General features: G+C 40.3%; 1 protein-coding gene across 11 annotated transcripts in view; it reads left to right on the top strand.

Moving 5' to 3' along the window:
* LOC147159687 (adhesion G protein-coupled receptor L3) overlaps positions 1-18,390 on the top strand; it is a 108,697-nt gene extending 90,307 nt beyond the window's left edge. The window contains exons 19-28 of one of the 11 annotated variants that reach the window (XM_086058797.1): positions 148-214; positions 3,126-3,217; positions 4,949-4,990; positions 6,383-6,409; positions 7,160-7,328; positions 7,419-7,541; positions 11,465-11,561; positions 14,453-14,578; positions 15,198-15,215; positions 16,822-18,390. In XM_086058797.1, the coding sequence (XP_085914923.1) occupies positions 148-214; positions 3,126-3,217; positions 4,949-4,990; positions 6,383-6,409; positions 7,160-7,328; positions 7,419-7,541; positions 11,465-11,561; positions 14,453-14,578; positions 15,198-15,215; positions 16,822-17,711 (1,651 nt within the window). In that variant the 3' untranslated portion in view covers positions 17,712-18,390. Of the gene's footprint in view, positions 1-147; positions 215-3,125; positions 3,218-4,948; positions 4,991-6,382; positions 6,410-7,159; positions 7,329-7,418; positions 7,542-11,464; positions 11,562-14,452; positions 14,579-15,197; positions 15,250-16,821 lie in introns of all 11 variants that reach the window. The other 10 variants (XM_086058798.1, XM_086058806.1, XM_086058800.1 and 7 more) reach the window with 10 other exon arrangements.
* Positions 18,391-21,331: the final 2,941 nt, after the last annotated feature.

The raw sequence follows: 21,331 nt of genomic DNA, 5'->3' as shown, positions 1-21,331 counted from the left end.
ATTTCAAATGTTTGTATGTATAACTCTCAGTGGGAACATCCCTGATCCAAGCTTTGGTTCATGGACCCACAAAGGTGCCTGGACCCTGGTTTGAGAACCACTGCCGTATAATATTGCTAACATCCTTGTCTATGCTTGTCATCGCAGTTGCTGGCTTCGCCTTGACACCTACTTCATTTGGAGTTTCATCGGACCGGCAACCTTGATAATTATGGTAAGTGTGACCCACCCCCAACCTTGTGTTCATTAACCCTACTTAGCCTGCGGGTCGCCGCATAAACGGCCCACTCAGATCCTTTTTTTTCCCCCCCCCTCTGCCCTGTTGAGCGCGGACCCCACCGGCGGGCACGCAGCCGTCAAGGAAAACGAATGAGGGGCGCGGAGAATATATTGCAGTTTGTCACCCCGCCGCAGTTGCCGACGGAGACCAATCGTAGGCAGAAGGCGGCGAAGGAGAGTGAACTTGCAGTGTTACAGTAATCCACACTGCGATTAGGATTGATCCCCCAATCCCCCCCACCCCGACTTTGCTACCTTTCTCCGTCGTCATCCTGTTTCCTCGCCTCGCAGACACGCACAGAGAAGGCCATTGTGCCATGATAACCACACAATGGCTCATTTTTTCTGTTTTCTGAAGATCTTTTATTGATCGGACCGCTATAAACCTGCAGTTTGGCTCAACTGGTCACGGCAATGCATTAAGATGGAATCACTGGCAAGTGGACAACTTCTTTGCTGCTTCTTTGACCTGGTGGATATGATCTTCAATTTCAACCTGGCTTGTATAATTTGCCACAAATCTGAAGTGATTGCTTATTCCACAGGTTAATTGTACCTTCTTGTGTGCATCAAACCAAAATGGATGACTTCCTGTTCAATTTTGAACATGGTCTTTGGAATTTATTACATTTATCCTGACATGATAGACATACCCACTGAATTTTGTGACAAGGGCTTATTTTTTCCAAAGTTCAAGTCCCTTAAAATGATTTTTTTTCCACCATGATACAATATCTTGCAAACGTTATTCGTTAGTCGGTGTGATAATAGTAATCAGTCATTCCAAGATTATTCATGGCCTTTCGTGTCCTTCAATCTCACCTCTGCGGATTAACAGACATGTCGGAAAACATCCTGGCTTCATCCCACTTGGATGATCTACAGCAGCAATCTTCCTGCCCGGCTGTGACTCACTTGCTAAATCCTGACATGCACGTCGTGCATGCTCGTCACGCTCCAGTTTTGGGCGGAATCGCGCGACAACAACAAAAAAACATGCCCGCGCTTGCCTCGTGACGCATTCCTTTCTCTCGTCAATGTACCAAGGAGAATATCAATGTTGGTGTGCTGGAGCACAAATCCAATTAAAACAGCTTGAGGTGCTCCTAAAAAGGGCTCAGGAATCCTTAGAATTAGCTCAACATGGATGGTGTACGAAGAGGTTTTGTTTTTGTTATTTTGTTTTCGAGCCATTTTGGCTTTGCTGAATGAAGAATGTTCCAATTTGCCACCTCTGTTCCCAAAAATTACCTAAAATTGCAAAGCTACATAAAAGAATGTCCCATTGAATCGAGCCTTTTATTCTGGCCAATCTGTGTATCATTAATTCATTTGTTTTTGAATTGACACATGAGCACACAATAAACACTGAATTTTCAGGTAATTTTTGTGACATATATTTTTTTCATTTTGGCTCGTTTTTTTTCTGGGAAAATGGAAAGAACAAATGATACAAAAAATAAAAACCCATTGAAAATGATCTTTTTGACTCATAATTAAAAACATTGGATCCTCTGTTTTTGTTAATAACCCATTCCAGAAAGTCTATGGCTACATGCACAAAATCCAAAGCAGTTTTCCCATCGGAAATCATGTAAATCCTATTAATAAGTTCCAGACACTCAAAAATATGAACAAAAAATATATTTGCTAGAGAAAAACTGTGTATAAAAAACATTGAGAAGAAAAAAAAGACTCAGTGGCTAAATGACCATTTAACATCACATTATCTTTATTAAAGGTAAAATGGCAAATACAAAGATGAGGGGAGTTTTTTCTTATCTTTTTCTTGGCATCTTATTTCCTCGCCTTATTTATCAGATGGGTGTGACCCTAACTGTAAAAAGAGTGCAACAGACGGCAAGTTTTATGACCAACTCAAGACAATGACAAGCCTCTCGGTCTGCCCGGCAACACTCGGACAAGGAGCAGCATTGAGAAAACTGTCAAAAATAGGCCTTCAAAATAAAAGCATGCCAGTATGAATTGAATTGGCTTATGATTATTAATCTTTCTTGAGCTGCGATGTGGCCCAAGAAAGTGTGGTCAAACTATGTTATGATATTGCATGCTTTTATTTAGAATTTCTGACTTTTGACAGGATATGTGATACGAAAATTCAGGTGATGTACAAAAACAGGGACAAAATTATGGGGGGGAAAAATCTTGAAAAAAACGTAATCATATAGGAAAACGGAGGCTCCACTGTATATCAATTTTGGTTTCATGCTTTCAAGGTTTATTTTTAAAATTTTAATCTTGCTACCTCCGCTCTCACATTCAAAGCATGCAGCAACACATCATACCTTTTACCATTTTCCGCTATAGTGCCTCGCTCCTGAAAGTAGATAAGTGTGTCCAAATTTGTACATCCCTTCTCTTAGAAGTCCACACGCTGCATTAAAAATTAATCCAATAGAATACGATTCATATTTAATGTGAATATTTCAGGCCAAAGTAGTTAGTGGAAAACAGTCAGTCTAACATTTTACTTTAACGCCAGTTTATGGCGAATGAGTGTGGATATTTGCTTGTGTAGACTTTGCTTATGGCAATTTCCAGAAGGGAAGAAGTCTTTGAGGTGCGTCTCAATGCAGTTTTTTTTTTCTTGTGCGACTACGATGAGATGCGTATGAATAAGTCAGGTGGAAGGGCTCGCTCTTACAAGTACGCATCTGTCATCCTTGGCCGCATTCGTTCAGGGTGGTGGGGTGGGGCCCTTGTACCATCATGGAGGTTTCGTAGGATTTTGCGCTCTGTTTGGCAAAGTGGGGGGCAGGCAAGCTTTGCGCTCCAAAGTGGTCTGATTTAAAATGAATAGATGCGTCTCGGCTTCTTCCCCGCAGCTCAACGTGATCTTCCTGGGCATTGCGCTCTACAAGATGTTCCATCACACGGCCATCCTCAAGCCGGATTCCGGTTGCCTGGACAACATCAAGTAAGAGCACTTGGATCGCACTTATTGTATATGTCTCCCTATTTTCATCCCATTAGCAAGGAACTAGCACTTTGAAATGGCACTACAGGAGCTTCCTTTTAACTCCTTGTGGTTAATGAAGCCGTGGTTCAGCCTGTGTTCTTTGCTTTTGATCATTTGACCCCTAAAAATATGAAGCTGCCAATTTATTAGGCTGTCATTGATTAAAATGGTGGGACACCAACTTTCCACATCAAAGTCTATGTTCACGGCACGCTAACCCACCAACGAGACAAAAAAGCCTTTAATAGGTTACAAAAGCTACCAAATGTGGATACATCATTATCCCAAGCTCTTTTATGGAGCCACGAGTGATGCAATAAGTAAAAAGATCAGTGGACCAAGTTGTGTTAACTCACTCACTGCCATTGACGACTATAGACGTCAAAAATTCATGTGAACTATTTCTATTAGTTTAACAATTTTTCATTTAATTTCATTTTTTAATGAAAACCTATATTTTTGTTTTGTACATTAATAACAGATATAAAATGATCATGCGATTAATTATGATTAAACGCTCCTTATTTTATTTATTTTTAAATTATAGCCCATCAGGCGATTACATTTTTTAAATTGTAATTAATCACATGACTTCACTATTTAACTAACGATTAATCCCAAATTTTATATCTGTTCTAAATTTACAATTAAAAAAAATTCTAGGTTTTCATACTCTTGTTAGCAAAAGTGGATTTTATTTTTAACTAATAGAAATAGTTCAAATGAATTTTTGACGTCTATAGCCGTCAATGGCAGTGAATGAGTTAATAGTCATACATTAATCTTACCTTGGTGGCTGACCAGCAAAAGAAGCATTGTACCAATCCAATTTCAACAAAACAGCCAGAGATCTTCCTCTTCTTTCTTTTCCTTCTTCCTTTTCTTCTTCTTGTTCTTTCTTTTCCTTCTTCTTGTTCTTTCTTTTTCTTCTTGTTCCGCTTGTTCTTTTTTTCTGTTTATTGGTGGATTGAAGGCAGTTTAGAGCATCTAGCTCTATCAAAGACAAATATATACAAAAATGATGGCTTGTTGTAGCATACAACAAAATTCAATGAGGAACTAGTATACAATGAAAATAGAATACATAATAAAATAAAACCAAACCACCAAATTTTGAATGTAACGATGTCGGACAGTCGGCGCACGCCCTCATTGATGCTTTCAAGCTGCGATTCCAATTTTGATCCCCGAGCCTTCCTCTGTTCCCCTCCGACGCATTGTGTCATGTTCCCGCCGTTATGATTTATAACAGCGAGCTCCCCTAATGCGCCTTAAGCCGCGCTCTTAACGTGACTTCAAAACAGTCAGCGACGTTCCGTGTGACCACGAGAAAATTGGCAGCCCTCATTCATATCTGACAGATTTTTTTTTTTTTAAGGCAAAGCCCATTACTCAGAGAAATGACAGCAACTGTGGCGCCAATCTGTGCTTGTATTTCATCATGACCAAGTCAAGGTTGTTCCGCTTTGTGTGTAAACATGAATGGCACCTTATTTGTCGTCGGGATGTTCAGCTTTTTTTTCTCGGCGTTTGGATTTCTTTTTATATGATTTGTTGTGAGAGCTGGTTTTGCTGTCACGCTTTGTGTCACAATGTCATCACGCTGCTTTACTTCATTCTGTTTCTCTTTCTCTTGTGTTCTTCTTTTGTCATTTTCATCTTGATTTTGTTTGTCTTTCCTCATTTTAGCCACCGTTATTACGACGGCTGTGTTATTGTAGAGTTGCACTGGTAAGACGCAGTATTTCCTCAGTGTAGATGGCAATGGCTGTTGTGTCTTGATGTGTTTTTCCCTTCCCTCGTCTCCCAAGGATGATGTATTGGATGTTTTTGCTCCTAAGCTCCCCCTACAGTTGAGAAGTGTGTTTTTTTATACATAATGCAATGAGTTTATTATTTTTGGTTTAAAAAAAAAAGAAAAAAAGTTTGCATTTAATTTTCTCTTATGTCACTATTTTGTCCTGCTCCTGTACGTCAATTTAAGGGGTGTTGAAAGATTTATTTATTTTTTACTATTCTGAATCTATTGTCCCACATTGATTTTTTCCATATTATTATTAGCAGGTTATCTTCTAGATTTTTCAACAATATTTTGTTCTGCTTATGTTGGAAAAAATGAAGCACAGCACATTCTAATCCATGATAATTCCTGCATACAATCCAAACTTGGGCGCCATTTATCTTTGGCTCGTACAGGAAATGAGCCACGCGACGTCGCAGTGATTGTCACCTCTGCTCATTCAAATACATTTTCAGGAAATTAATTGCAATTTGGTGGCTCAAAATTGCCAATTTTCGGAGCTTCGGTTTGGAGATGAGGGCATTAAAACTTTCTTGTGTTTTATTCTGGGTTGAGTTCTCAAGACTGGATTACACTGAGATTTGTTTCTAATATGATGTCCTTCTATCACCAAACCAAATTATTCAAAGCATCGAGCAGTAAGTTTGAAATATTAGGCTCTTGGGTAACTTGTCACTTGTCCAAAAGTTTCATAAAGTCAAATTGAGTTCACCTGGAAAATTTAGAGTGAATTTTAGGTTTATTCGTATATTTCACTCAAAAGCCCAATATCCCAAACGTTTATGTCCCACAGGCTACAACTTTGTCCACACCTGATTTAAATGTACCTGAAGAAGTGTTGGCAATCTTCTAAATTGGGGAAAATAATGATGTTTTTGCATCTAGTTTTTTTCCCCAAGCTTTGTGCAGCAGTCAGTATTCCTGATGACCTCTAGTTAGAGGACAGCACTGTGTTTTTTGCCCACTCTACGCATCCCGCTCGTCTTGATGAAGTACCCTCTCCCGCCAGGTCATTAAGACAGCCCTGGGAAAATGATGTTGAATTCATAAATCACCAATTTTGCCGCTCACCTGACCCATTTATTAGTGCTTTAAACGCGAAGGTCTGCCAGTGTTTACGACGGCGGCTGGATGCTCCTGTGAGCAGAGATAATGGTGGCAAGCACCTGTAAATCACAAATAAGTCCTTTCGCCAGAAACAGCGGCGATGCCGCTCATCATTTCAGATTGGGGATGTTCATGTTGTGCGTTTGGATCCCGAATGTTACCCCCACGCGTTTCTTCTTTTTGCTCTTACTTTTTTTTTTTTTTTTTTTGTCCAGCTATCAGGATTATGAACCCAAGATCAAGTAAGACCAACTTGGGCCAAATGTTAACCCCTTTCCCAGTCTTTCATTTGCCTTGCCCCTAACACATGAAAACAACGGCATGTCAAATTCTAACTTTACTGTTGTGGTATGTCCAACTGTTGACTCGTGACATATACATTGCAATGGTGACTTGGCAACTTTTTCTCAAATGATCGCAACTGGTAACTATACGACTTTGTAAAGTGGGTCCGTCCGAGCTTTAGAAAAGAAACTCTGTGACTTTGTCTGTTGTCTGCCACTCGAAAAAATCCATCTGAAATTTCTGCCTCTTGCTTGTGAATCTAACAAGCTTACAAAAGCAGACAAGAAATATCGTGTCTTGGTTTGCTCCAGCATTACAAGACACTTTAGCCAATTAAACTGAGTGAAATATGGAACGTGCTGTAAATCTATTGCGGTGAAAGTAAATATATTAGTTTTTTGCTGCCATTTATACGGACCGCCATTATCCAATATATGAAGTCGCAATTTTATGATTGTCTAGTGTGCGTTTCAAAAATGTAGCCAAGACTGTAAAAGCTCAATAATTGCATTACATCCCCTGTCATTTAATTTGTTTGTATGTCACCTCTCCCCCTTATTCAACAACCTTGATGTCTGTATTTCGGGGCAATTTTTTTTTACTGATGACATTTCTATTTGTGAGTAGTGTACATTTTGACTGGATGAAGCTACCATAGCGTTTTTGGAATCCCGAGTTTAGCTGAAGGAAATGGCTTGTGTTTGAAGATCGTGGGTGATCGGGGCCATCGCATTGCTGTGCCTGCTGGGCCTCACGTGGGCTTTCGGACTGATGTACGTCAACGAGAGCACGGTGGTCATGGCCTACCTCTTCACCATCTTCAACTCACTGCAGGGAATGTTCATCTTTATCTTCCACTGCGTGCTGCAGAAGAAGGTACGGCGGATGTGTACCCAACTGGAGGCTGCATGTGAGTCTTTTCCACAAAATGACTCATTTTCACTTTTGCTTTACGTGTTTTTTCAGGTGCGGAAAGAATTCGGCAAGTGCCTCCGTACGCATTGCTGCAGTGGCAAAAGCATGGAAAGCTCCATTGGTTCCAAGGGCAATGCTTCTCGTGCTCCTGGACGCTACTCGGCTGGCTCACAGGTTGCCTACTCTCTGTTTTTGTTTTTTTTAGACGGATTGCATGCGCATTTGAAATAATTTCCCAGACTTGGTCCTGTCTCCTTAAAAAAAACACTGTGTTACCTTTCGATTGGTAGTTTAATGTTAGATATCGTCCATGTTTAGGTTTCATTAGGAGCAAAATTTTAGAATGCGCTGAGTGCACCTACCGCTTCATTTTCCTCACAACCTTAAGTTTGTTGCGATTGGAGAGGAAGGGCAGTTGAAACAATAACAACTGACAACTAGACAAAGTGGGAAAGCTGAAGAGCTGAATACTATTAGCTGAATACTAAGATTTGAATGCATGTGCTTACAAAGTAAATTGAAAGATAAATGATGTGAAAATTACAAAATTGTAATTGTAGTTAAATGACAAATTACTAAAAAAAAAAAAAAAACTTGCAAAAAAAACCATGTCTGTCGAAAGTGGGATTTAATCATTTCAGAGAAATTATAATCCATTTCCAGATATGATCGTCAATTGGTATCGAACCATCGTATGTACTAAAATATGGTCCAAGCAGGGTTTGAATCCAGGGTCTCTGTGGTGGGAGGCAATTGCTCTAAGCACTGAGCTAACTTGACTTGTTCAAATTCATGGCTAATGGTGTATTTACATTGAAAAGTGTCATCTGATGCTGAAATGTAAATCTCAGTGAAATTATAATCCATTTCCTGATAAATCAGTTGGTAAACATGTACATTATTTAGCATAACGGACATGGATATATTTGCAATGTACAGTCGGAGGTGGAATCCAAACCTGCAACCTCCTTATTACTGGACAATGTACTTTGCCAACTGCTTTAGCATTCCCACAATTACGTGTTTGAATTAAGACTAAAACAACAACAACAATTAATATGACTTAATCACTTGTAAAATGCTTGAAACCCTGGGAATCTTGGGACCCGTTAGTCTAATAGTCATCCGCCTTTGGGAGGCAGAATACTGTCTGCCTCACCTCAGGCTTTAATCTGTGATTTATCTATGACAGGGGTTTGCAACGTGTGGTTCTGGAGCCACATGTGTCTCTTTCGTTCCTCTTCTGTGGCTCCTTGTAGATCTAAAAAAATAAAAATAAAAAATTGTAGAAATTAATGTTTTTTACATATTTATTTCAATTTTTTTTGATAAATTATTCTTTAGATGAATTTATGATTAAATTAAAAAATATATTTTAAAAATGTCAGAGTGCTCATTTTTAGGTTGTCAGAAAAAGAGAGACAAAAGGTTGATGAAAAAGCTTATTGAAAAAATACCTAAATGTCAGAGTGACCAATAAATGTCCAAAAAGGAAGAGGAAAATCAGAATTACCATAGAATGTCCATGTAATTCCCAAAAATCTCAGAGAATTGAATTTTTAAAAAAGCAGAAAAGAATGTGCAAATTCAAAATGCAAAAAAAATGTACCGAAAATGCCCGATAGCAAAAAAGCAAGAAAAAAAAGTCAAAAAACAGCCATAAAATATCCCCAAAATGAAGAAGAGGCAAAAAAAAATTATAAAACTTTAATATGAAAAAATTACCAAAAAAGATCCAAAAACAGAAGACAAAAACTCATTTTATTTACAATATCATGTTTCAATATGGTCATCCTCCCCGAAATATTGTGATAATTATCGTATTGTGAGGTTTAGCTATCGTTACATCCCTACTAAGTACATTAGACTAACAGTTTTTTTGTTGAGTGTAAGTGTTAAGACAACACTTGCAATTCAGCTCAATTGACCATCCAATTATGTGGATTTCCCCACAGTTCGAATCTCAACATCTTTAACTCACTTTTAATTAATTGATGAAAAAATGTCAATAGATTTCCTCCAAGTGTATTTTTCCTCGTTGCTAATTACTTTTTACGGCTGTTGGCTGTTTATTAAAAGAAGACTAATTAACCGCCAGCAAAAATTGATGCTGATACCTTCCAATAATTCATCCTGCTCAAGTGAAAGATGCAATCAATAATCATAATAATGAACTTTTAAAATGCGGGAAAACATTTTGAGGAATCGCATCAGAGATGGTATTTGGTGCGTTTTTCCTTGTCATCTGTATTGTTCCCGCATTCCTCCCACGTCGCCTTGAAAGCATCGGATGAATTGCGTGATACGCTGTAATTGAACACCATGTCCATTTTCCAAAAGCACGGGACTCGCAGCCGGCGTTCAATTATAAATTGTCCTGAGATTTGAGCACGTGGCGGCAAACCCACGATTGGATTCAGCATGCTGATCAGCGCCTTTAATTATACACGCCGCTTTGAAGGGATGTCAGCTTTTCCATCTGACGGGTATGGATACACTGGAGAAGACGCCAAGCTCACCTTATGAAAGAAGACACAAATCATGTTGCGCTTGCCATGTTGTAACCGCAGGGAAACACAGTTTCCGTTTACAATCTCCAAGTCCAGCAGAAGTGTTCCTTCGCTATTTTGCAGTTCAGTTATTGCAGCTTCACTCTATCCATTTGTAACCTAACTTAACCTCACTATTTTGCAGGGTTTCTTGCTATTTTTCGACCTTCTAAGTCAGACTACAGTAATTTCTGGACTACAAGGCGCACCTGACTATAAGCCGCGATAGATCAATTTGGGGAATACTTGAGTTTGTTACAGATTTAAGCGACCGCATAATGTTACCGAATTCCCTCTACTTTCTTTTCCATAATGAGGGTGCAAATTGTCTTGCTCTTGGTCTGTCTCCCCGCCTCTCTGCCTGACACTCTTGCACTTCCTTTATAGTGCGATCTTGTGATTGGATGGATAAGTCGCACCTTTGTATTAGCCGCAGGGTCGAATGCAACTGAAAAAAGTAACGGCTTATAGTCCATAAATTACTGTAGTCAAGAAATTTTTTTTTGTTGTTGTTTGTGTTTTAAGGGGAAATGTGAACTTTAGAGCTCTTTGCCCGCAAAAAGTGCATTCTCTCATCCAGGGTGCGTTGGAAATGCGTTTCAGTGCGCTGCTTCACTGACACTGTTGGGAAACTCAGAACGCTGTTCAAATGTGCCAATCGATTATTCAGAGTGCCCCAAAAAATGGAGCCCAGACAGGCACTACAAGGAAAGTTGCGTTCAGTAATTGGAGCAGTGCATGCTCAGCCTCCAGCAGCTCAAGAGGACGACGGAACATCGGCTTTTTCATTTTTTTTTTAAATGGCCTGCCTTACAATAAACAAAATCCCGTGTCGCATTGTAGCCAAAGGTACAATCCTAAATTGTAAATCCTTCTGGAAAACAAAAATAAGTTGCCATGACTACGGTTCTCTACTTCCGTACCTCCAGCGGAAGTTTCTTCTTCTTCGTCTGCTTTACAAGAAAAAGTCGTAGTCATGGCAACTTGGTTTCGGTTTCAACAAGGATTTACAAGGTGTATTTATCCACCAGGATTGTACCTTTACTACAATGCTACCCAGAATTCTGTTTAAGGTAGCCCATTTTCAGATAAAAATTAAAAACTGTGATTTTGACCCACAATAACAGGATACTCGCTACGGTTTTTCATTCCAGAAATGCCAGGGTATCCCTTTCCCACCATTGATCTCTCTGACTATAAAGATGAGTCAAAGTTAATTCTCTACGGGGCGCAGGCACACCCAAAGGATTGGAATTCTGGAATTTGCCTGTCAGCTCACCAACACAGATACATGCCTAATCCCAAGCCCCTGCGGCGCAGGATCCACAGTTGTCAGATAGCAGAGACCCTTAGCTGTGCAACAGCCCGTGGGACTCGGCCGTAATTAACTCGGATCGCGCCGTCTCGGATCGAGCCCTCGTACCCCCAGACGCGGATTGCAAAAGCTTGACAGATGACTTTATTATTGACTGGCTGCAGACGCTGCCATCTTTGATCGGAGGGTACCACCCGTGCGACTCTTAACGCTGTCGTCTGTCGTCCCCGCAGAGTCGCATCCGCCGAATGTGGAACGACACGGTCAGAAAGCAGTCGGAGTCGTCTTTCATGACCGCCGACATCAACAGCTCGGCGTCGCTCAACAGAGGTATTTGCTTCACTTCCTTTCTTACAGGTTAAGGATTTGTATCTCCAAATGTCTTCTTTTTTTTTTTTAGCCAATGAAAAGCCTACTTGCCCAACTTTTGCATTTTTGTCTTGTATTAATACAAAGCACTTATCTCCACATCTTGCATATTTGTGTTATTATTATTTTTTAAATTCAATGAAATCCAATGAAAGCATGAATGCAAATCTAGCATTTTTTGTTTGCTATTATCAAATGAAATGTTTTTTGTGTCTTTTGAATGACACTCAATTTTAGTTCAATTTTGTTACCCCAATTTCCAAATTCTGCATTTTTAGTATTTCATCATTTTTTATTTATTTTATCCAATACAAAGCATTCATCTACAAATGTTCCTTTTTTTTCAGTTATTTGTTATCAAGTGAAAATCATGTGGCTTTAAACGTTAATCAAGTTTTGGGGGCGCTTGGACGTTGCGTTGGTCATTGGTGCAAAAAGACATTTTATTTTCACAGTGTGGGTCATGCACGTCATGCATTATTAAATAAGCTCTTAATTTTCCCCCCCATCAAGCATGGCCAAGCTGTGGCTGGCAAACTTCAAAACTGCTGAATGGCCACCTAAAAGTCAACGCAGCGCAAACTCCCGCTTGGAAAGAAGTTCATTAAAAAAAAAAATTGGTGTTTTTTCACCGTGAAGTCTACGAGCCATGGCTTGGCGATCTCAACACAACTTTATTTAAAAAGAAACATTTTTAATTACTATTTCAGAACGTTCTCCCTGGACCCAAAATAGTTTGCAACCCCTCGTTTAAGAAGACTTGATGTCCATCTTTAAATTCCCGTCCCTGAATTGATGGTCGGCACACTCAATTGGCGGCAGACGCTAATGCACATTTACAATGATGGACGATGGCGACAACACGAGGAGGACGTGTCAAGATCTCAATAATTAGCCACTCAGCTCTCGCCGCCATCAACAGCTTTTAACCAGTCAACATGGCTCCTCCGTAAAGATAAAAGCCACGGCTGAATTATTCACCGAATTTCCTACGAGTCCCTGCAAGGCGGCAGCGGCGGCGCCGGGTTTCAAACGCATCGCCCCATTCGCGATTGCCCAATTTATGAGACGGGATAAATGCGGGATGTGTCACAAGGGGAGGAGGGGATGTGCTGTTTGTTGAACGCACCGCAATTTGAGGGGGCTTCAGGCGGTGACTGCTTTTAAGAAACAAAAAATCAACATTTCCAAGAAGCCTAATAAATACTTTTGAAGCTGAAAGCCAGCAATTATTCATTAAGAAGCTTTTTCAATGAATGCAATTCTTCCTGCAATGCTGGCTGACTTTTCAACACTAGTAAATCATTTCTCGACTGACACTGTGACTTTTTGAGGTATTAGCGGAATGAACAAGTTTGAATTTTGCATGTTTAAAAAGCATCACGTTCCCTCATTTTAACTGAAGTAAAATCATATATCTCACCAATGTGTACTTTTTTGCCACCTTAAAGCGTCAATCGCAAGATGTTGTTATTCTGTTCCACATAAAAAGCCTGCATTTCTAAATGTTGCACATTCTCTTCAATGGAAAGCATGTATCACCAAAAGTATTACATTTGTGCTATCTTGAGACACCTTGATGCTAAGGGACTATGTTCAAGTCAATAGAGATCCGGATGTCACGTGACCATTTCTCTGAACACGCCCCCCCTGCGGCAGGAAAGTAGCATTGCAGCGTTAATGGACTAGAACGGCAAAGAGGGCTTAAGCTAGCGTTTATCCGTCAACAGTCACTTTGATGAAAAGGACATGATATACATGCGCGAGGTGCACATGTTGGATTGCCGATCAAGTGTCAGGAGGTTGGTTTTTTTTCAACTCGTGGACGCTGCTACGGGGAATTACCTCCTCTCTTGCGTGAGAATGCTTTCAAATGTGATTATACAAAGGCTTTACAAATTTGTATAATCCGGATTTATTTCCGCTTTTATGTGTGGTCAAAATGCCATCGAAGTTAGTCATTTCATGCAAGTCTTGCAGTGTTTTTGAGGTGCGTTAGCAACTTAGCAGCTGCTAATTCGGCCGCGGACGCCGTCACTTACGCCGCAAAAAGTATTTTTCATGATGTTTATTAGATTCGATTATTTCCCCCACATTTTGCGTCTGGGAACAGTTAGCATCTGCTGATTCAGCCACCATGTAAAAAAAAGTGCAACATTGGCTATGCATTGTTTCCTCTTTTGTTTGCCTGGAGCATGCTCGATCCTTTTTTTGCTTTTTCTCATGTGGCGTTTGCCTTTTGCTCAAAGTGGCAGACGTGTTTTCTATACTGCCAAAATGGCTTCGCTAACGCCCATTTTGGGACATCAACGTCCGGATCTCTGTTTGAGGTCTCCATCTTGTGCAATTCTAATCGTGTATCACCAAGTTTTGTGCATTTTCCGCCATAGCATGTATCTTCACATTTTGCATGTTTTACCCAAGGAAAAGTTTGTATCTCTAAATGAGTGACTCAAAAGGAGGGTATTTTTTGTATTTTCTGCCGTTACGTGTCTGACGACGTTACATTAGCACATACTCTAACCGCGCCGGGGCTATTTTTGCTGCACGGGTGCACTAATGGCCAACATTAGTGCTTGTTTTTCATCAGTCGCATTAGTGTTTGTCAGTCCAGTTCTCACCCCGCTATGCCCCCCCCCCCCCCTTCCCACTGTCTCCCCGTTACATTAATGATCATGTGATCATTAGGATGTTAATGGCTCTCGACTACATCTGCCCAACTGATATGTGTTTTCTTTCTCTTTCTCCCGCTCTGTCTCAATTTATCCACCCACCTGTATCTGTTCCTGCCCCCCTACCCGTTCCCCCGTTCCCCCTTTCCTGTCCTCCTCTGTCTTCTCTGGCTGCTGCAGGGGCTATGGCTAACCATCTTATACCTAATGCACTCCTACGTCCTCATGGCACTAACAATCCGTATAATACATTGCTCGGGGAGTCGGCAGTCTATAACAACCCTCTGGGCATGTACAACACACAAGGTGTGCTCGCTTCTCTTCATCCTTTCAGCTGGAGCCGTGTTTTAACCCCCCCCCCCCCCCCCCAAAAAACAATGCCTGAGCAAACTTGAAAAACTGAGCGCTAACTTTCCTTTTAAACAAACAAAAGGATGTTTGATTTGATTCTGCCTTAAAAAGGAAATGCATGGCTGGCCTTTGTTTATAAAGCATATATGAATGATGTTGCGTTAGCGCTAGCTTAGCATTGGTGTCCAACAAAAAATGTGTTTCTCTAATTGTTTACCATACCGTATATGGACAAATGATCACCATTACTACTGCAATATACACTGCAGTCTAAAATGGCGGCGTACCAGCCAGGACACCTCTTTTGTTGTGTTAGCGCTAGCTTAGCATCAATGTCAAATGAAAAGCTTGTATTGCCAATTGTTTATGACACCTTATGTGAGCAGTAATTTGATTGCCTTTGCAATACACTGCTTTAAATGCCTAAAATGGCCAGGACAACGCTCAGCGCTCATGTTGTGTTAGCATTAGCATCTTTTATTTACTTTTTTTTTTGGTGTGTGCATTTCTATAGAAGCTGTGACTGTTTTGCTTATTGTGTGTGCTCTTCTTCCCCTCATGCTGTCCCTTTAAGAGCCCTACAGAGAGACAAGTATGGGAGTCAAACTAAACATTGCTTATCAAATGTAATTGACTTTGGCTTTTACTTCCTTTTCACTCGGTACTGTCAGAGTCACGCAACAAAGGCCATTTTCAAAGTAAATACACAACACGCATCGACACATTTAATGGCGCAATAGTGGTTGCCATTTCAACACAGTTCAACATAAAAAAAAAGAAAAAGACATCAATAACAATCAACTTGCAATTATTTTTTTTTGCCTGGATATTGAACAGCTGCCTTTGTTGGTGCACTTTGTATTATGTCAAACACTGTTGTTAAAATGCTCGTACGGGACAATATGGCTGGGTCCAGATTGGCTTTGATTTTTAGTTCTTGAATTTGTGGTTTGTGTTGCTTTGTGTGTGTGCGCGTGTGTTTGTGTGTGTGTGTGTGTGTGTGTGTGTGTGTGTGTGTGTGTGTGTGTGTGTGTGTGTGTGTGTGTGCGTGCGTGCGTGCGTGCGTGCGTGCGTGCGTGCGTGCGTGCGTGCGTGCGTGTGTGTGTCTGTGTTCCCATTCATTCAAACATAATTATACGAAATACAGTGGAACTTCTGGAGTTAGCGTTAAGAATCAAAAATTCCCATAGAAAGCAATTGATATTGGATTTTTCAAGCTATCTCTAACATAAACAAAAAAAAAATTACCACTGAAAAGCATGAATGACAATTTTACAATTTATTTTCCATCTTTTTCTACATTGACATGTAAGTACTGTAGAAAATATTTTGGGAGTTTTTTCTGTGATTAACACCATATCTCCAATGTTTGCATTTTTCCCCAAAGGAAAAAAGCATGTATCTTAAATTCTTTGTATGTCCAATGAAATGTTTTCTCCAATGGAAAGCATGTATATTTATTTATGTATTTATTTATTTATTCATTATTACATATTTCCCCAATGAAAACCATGTATCTCCAATTATAACACATTTGTTTCAATTAAAAAATAATGCATCACCAATTTTTTTTTTACCCATTTTTCTTCAATGAAAGCTTATCACCTAATTTTGCACGTTTTTTTTCCTGTAAAGGGGAAGCATGTACATTTTTATTTATTTATCCCTAATGAAAAGCATGCATCTCCCGATGTATGCAAGTTTTCCTCAAAAAGCGCATCCAAGCTGTGTATGTTTTCCTCCAATGGAAAACATGTCAAAAAATTTTTTTGCATGTTTTTGTATTTATCATACAAAAATTTTACCACTGAAAAATTTTGTTCACCAATATAAAGCATGTATCTGTGTATGTATTTTTTCCCAAGTTTTTCTCGAATAAAACGCGCATCTCCAATGTTTCATACATAACCTCATAACATAATTTGAGGCAACACTTTAAACCATTGTCCAATGTTAGAGGTTCCACTGTATACAACTGGGTATCAATACAGTAGAGGCTTTTAATAGCGATACCATGTTTTTCACAAAAGTGCACTTTATCCAATTGTGGACGGCCTTACGTACAAAGAGCTCTTTCGGCCAGGACCGATTTTAGTCTAAAAGCGCTGTGGAATTTGATGGCTGTTATTTGCGCGCCGATTACGTCCCATCAGCCTTTAATATGGCCGCTTTGCCCCCCTCCATGTCTGTCATTCCAGAGGGAATCCTGAACAATGCCCGGGATACAAGTGTCATGGATACACTACCACTGAATGGTAACCACGGCTACAGCATCGCCAGCGCCGACTACATGAGCGACTGCGTCCAAATCATCGAGCGGGGCTACAACCACAAGGAGACCACCCTGGAGAAGAAGATCCTCAAAGAGTTGGCCTCTAATTACATCCCGTCCTACCTGAACAATTCGGCGGAGCACAACCGCAACCTGGTCAACAAGTTGGTGAACAACGTCAGCAACGGGTCCAAGGAGAGCGGCTACGCGTTTGGATTGCGAGCGGCCATGGGCATCAACTCCGAGCACGCCACCTTCGTCGGCCACCCGGACGAAGGCCTGGGCTTGGAATCCAACATGCCGCTCTTGCCCCAGAGAGCGCTACCCCCGTCGGACCGCTCGTTCGACCGCTCGCTGGAGCACCTGCACCAGCCGCCGCCCCTCCCGCTGCCCCACCGCCCCTACTCGGCCGCCCCGTCCTCGTCGTCCCGGCGGCGAATCCCGCAGGAGAACAACGAGAGCTTCTTCCCGCTGCTCAATGACGAGCATACCGAGGAAGACGAGGGCTCGCCGCCGCCGCCGCCGCCGGCCGGTCACCGCCAGAGAGATTCGCTGTACACCAGCATGCCCATGCTCCCGGGGCTCCCCGCCGGCCCCAAGGACGGGGGCGAGGCCAAGAGTCCCGGGGCCAGCTCGGACGACGTGTACTACAAGAGCATGCCCAACCTGGGCTCCAGGAACCACCTGCACCAGCTGCACTCGTACTACCAGCTGGGACGCGGAAGCAGCGACGGCTTCATCGTGCCCCCCAACAAGGACAGCCTGTCCCCGGAGGAACCCCTCCAGGAGCCCTCACACCTGGTGACCAGTCTATAGACGGACCCCCGCCAGGTCACACCATTTTTCTTTTTATCGCCGTGTCTCTAAGACAATGAGGCACCGTTGTGAAAAAACTGCGAGCAAGCTGAAGAGATTTTACCTCCCACTACCGTGTCGGATCATCTGTGTGAAAACTTGAAAATGGCTGTAGTCGGACACAAACAAATCGAAACTATAGACAAGAGACTATTTTATTATACACTTTGACATTTTTTCCCCCCAAGGATTTATTTGGCACATTTTGTTTGCTGAAGAAGTAAAAGCGAACAAAAAACATGAAAGATTGCTGCTCTTATCTTTGTCAAACAATAAAAGGGAGGAAAAAAAGATTATATGTAAATGTACAGATAACTAGCTAAGCCTTTGTTTTGGACGACTGACCCCGTGTCTCTGTACCTGTGAGCAATTTTTGTTCCCCTGATCTTATAAAAAAAAAAAAGGAAGAAAAAAAACCCATCACGTTATCTGTGAAATCTTTGTTTTCAGGTCCAGTTTTGGTTTAATTCCTCCTTTTCAGTGTAGATAGCAGAGTTCTGTCCCCGTGGTTGTCATGGAGGTGTCCCTCAGAAAACGCTTCACGGTGCGCGGAGTATAAAACGGAAGCACTGATGAGCACTAGGCACTTCTTGTACAATAGTGGCTGTTGTACTTATTAAAGAAAAAGCTTTTGGAGTGATTCAAAAAGATGTTTTTTTTCTCTCTTTTGTTTACAAAGAAAGTGGACGTACACTTTGCTTAAAAGGTGAGTACACTATTTTTTTCCCAACAGTACCAATGAGATAAAAATGTATTATGGGATTTATCCAATGATAAATTTGGACTCATTAGTTTAGAAAATGCAATAATGGCCATATACATATTTATTTTAACGAAAGACATTATTTGACTTAACATATAGTTATTTGCAGTCACGCACCCAACACATATTAAATCAGTTTTTGTGTCGGCTAAAAAGGTGGAGTTCAGTTCAACCTTGTTTTACACCATTTTTTGTTCAAGAAAATGCAAGAACATGAACTCGTTTTTTTTATGTATACATTTGCTTAAAGTATATGAACTTGTTTTCAAATTTATTTCTGTAGGCTTGAGTGACACCTTGTGCAATGCTACATGGAACGTGGCCATCCTTCATTAGCAACATTGCCTACACCTGCTACTTTTTCTTGCCAGTGACAAATTAGATACGGTATTAAAGCTTTCAAAGAATTGTGTGATTTTTTATTTTATTTTTTATTTTATTTTACTGTACCACACTTGTATTGTGCTAGCTCTTTTGCACTTTTGTATTTGTTGACAAAGGTGCTTTTTAGGCTGGTCTGGCTGTTAGCTTGCAGGCTATCGGAAGAACCCACAGAGAAATTCATAAATTATGTGAGTAATAATGTTTATGTTCATATTATGTGATGATAGAAGAAGAAGTGCTATACTGTATCCATTATCAAGTAGTAGTTCCGTCACAGTCTGGCTTTGAAGCATTAGCTTAGTATGAGCTGATAGCTTTAGCCACATGGAACTGCTGACTGAGTATGCTTTCTTCTTCTTTTTCTTTAGCATGCTTGTTTAGCTCACTGGTAAGCCACATGCGTCCCCTCAAGGCTTTTCTGAGGCCACACTCATGACCAAATATGGAAAATGGTCAACGTCACTTCCTGGGTGAGTTTGTGAAGTGCCGAATTATTTTTTTTATTAATATGCAAAAATGTATGTATATATATATATATATATATATATATATATATATATGAATTAGACATAATATGATAAGCAGATTTATTGTATTTTCTTAATTAAGTGATTTAAAAATAAAAATGCCAATGCCACTGGGCCTGCAATTTACAAGCTAAAACTTGAGACCACGAGCAAGCTTGAGATGGCATTTAGGGCAAGAAGAGCCCCTGTCACCATGGGCCAACCTGATTGCAACTAATGATGTCACTTATTATGCCACGCCTTAAAAACATAACACAAATACTGAAACATAACAATTATTTTTAACATCTCTTTTAATTATGTTTTATTGTGTTTTGTCCAATATTGTGCTCTTTTCATTTATTAAAAACAAAAATTAAATATTGTGGTGGATTTTTTGGTTGCTGGAGCAAAATAATGTCATTTTAATTCATTTCTATCTCAGGGTACCGCTGGAATCTGTTTGGATGTTGACGACGTTATTGCTAGAGTTTTCGCTCAATAATTCAATGTGAACAATAAGAAAATGTGTTGTTACCAACAACATTAATAGAGATAATTGTGAATTGCATTTCATTTGTTTAACAATACAATAATAATAATAATAATAATAATACTAACAACAACAATAAGAAGAAGCATGCAGCAGCTATTATTTTTGTTCGATTCGAGCAGTTATCTCCAGCAACACCTGCTTGTTATAGTGCCACACTGTAGCAGAAATGAAATGACACATGTCATATTGTCTGCCAGGGTGGGTGGGCCTCGACCGGTGGGTGGCCGGGGGAGCGGTGGGCAATCGATAGCTGAGAATGTCTGGCAGAATTCCAAATGAAAGGTGAATCAATGTCATCTTGCCCTTTGTGAATTGGGACAACCTGGGAAAAAAAAAACATTAAATACGTCTTCTTCCTTTTTTTTATCTGGTGCAGGATAGCATTGATTGGAGGTAGAGCGGTGAAGTTTTCACACAAGGTCATGGAAAACAATACGCAACGAAGAGCGCGCACGAACACACGCGGGCAGAACACTCAGGTGAGAATTGGGTTACTGCCCTTCGATAAGATAAAAGATACAAAAATAAAAAATACATTTACAACAACAGCAAAAAAATCAATTGTTGGTCCCTAAAGATATAAAATAAAAATAAAAATAAATAAATAAAAATAACTGAACAATTACTGTCATAAATATAATATAATAAAATAGATTTTAAATAGCTCAAGTGTACATGAAGTCACAATTTTGGTCATATGTGGAAAAAGAATATATAAAGTTGTAATTTATGCCTGGAAAAGTTAGTATATTTTTTTTTGTATAGTGTTTTTTCATAAAGGTCGTAAATTTACAAGAAAGCCATGTGTCGGAAAAAGACGTATTTTCACAAGAATGGTCAAATTTTCCCCCAAAAATGTGTTTATCTTGCAAGATTAATGTTATCATTTGTGATGGTTTTCTTGGCTTCATGGTCGTCATGCGTTCAAGCACACAGACATCCGACTAGTGGTCTGACGAGTCGCCGGGAGTCCCTGTTGGCGGCCAATCAACAAAGATAATCTTTTGAATTAAGAGGAACGGGAAAAAAAAAAAGGCAGGGTGAACACTTTTGATGTGATAAGCAGCCTTTTGTCCACGCAGGCGATGTTATTTTAATTAAATATGAACACATGGTCGCGGCCCCAGATGCCGGAGTCTAAATAAAGATAGCATCATCTCATCAAAGAACACCCCACCCCACCCACAGCCGAACCCCCCGCCCCCCCTCCAGAGTGTTTCAAGGGCAGAATTATTTTCTATTAGGGCTCCTCTCCTCTGGGATCCAGCCAATTTTCTTTATTATGATAGAATCAGCATATTGCAGATGGAAGCGGCCGATAGCGTGGCGGCAGGACCAGCGGAATGTTAAAACGTCAACGGACGTATAGACG

The sequence above is a fragment of the Leptonotus elevatus genome, chromosome 17 (assembly GCF_054856555.1).
Source record: "Leptonotus elevatus isolate MCC_2025b chromosome 17, RoL_Lele_1.0, whole genome shotgun sequence".
Taxonomy (NCBI): Eukaryota; Metazoa; Chordata; class Actinopteri; order Syngnathiformes; family Syngnathidae; genus Leptonotus; species Leptonotus elevatus.
The sequence above is the reverse complement of the archived record's forward strand: the minus strand, read 5'-3'. Positions and strand labels throughout refer to the sequence as shown.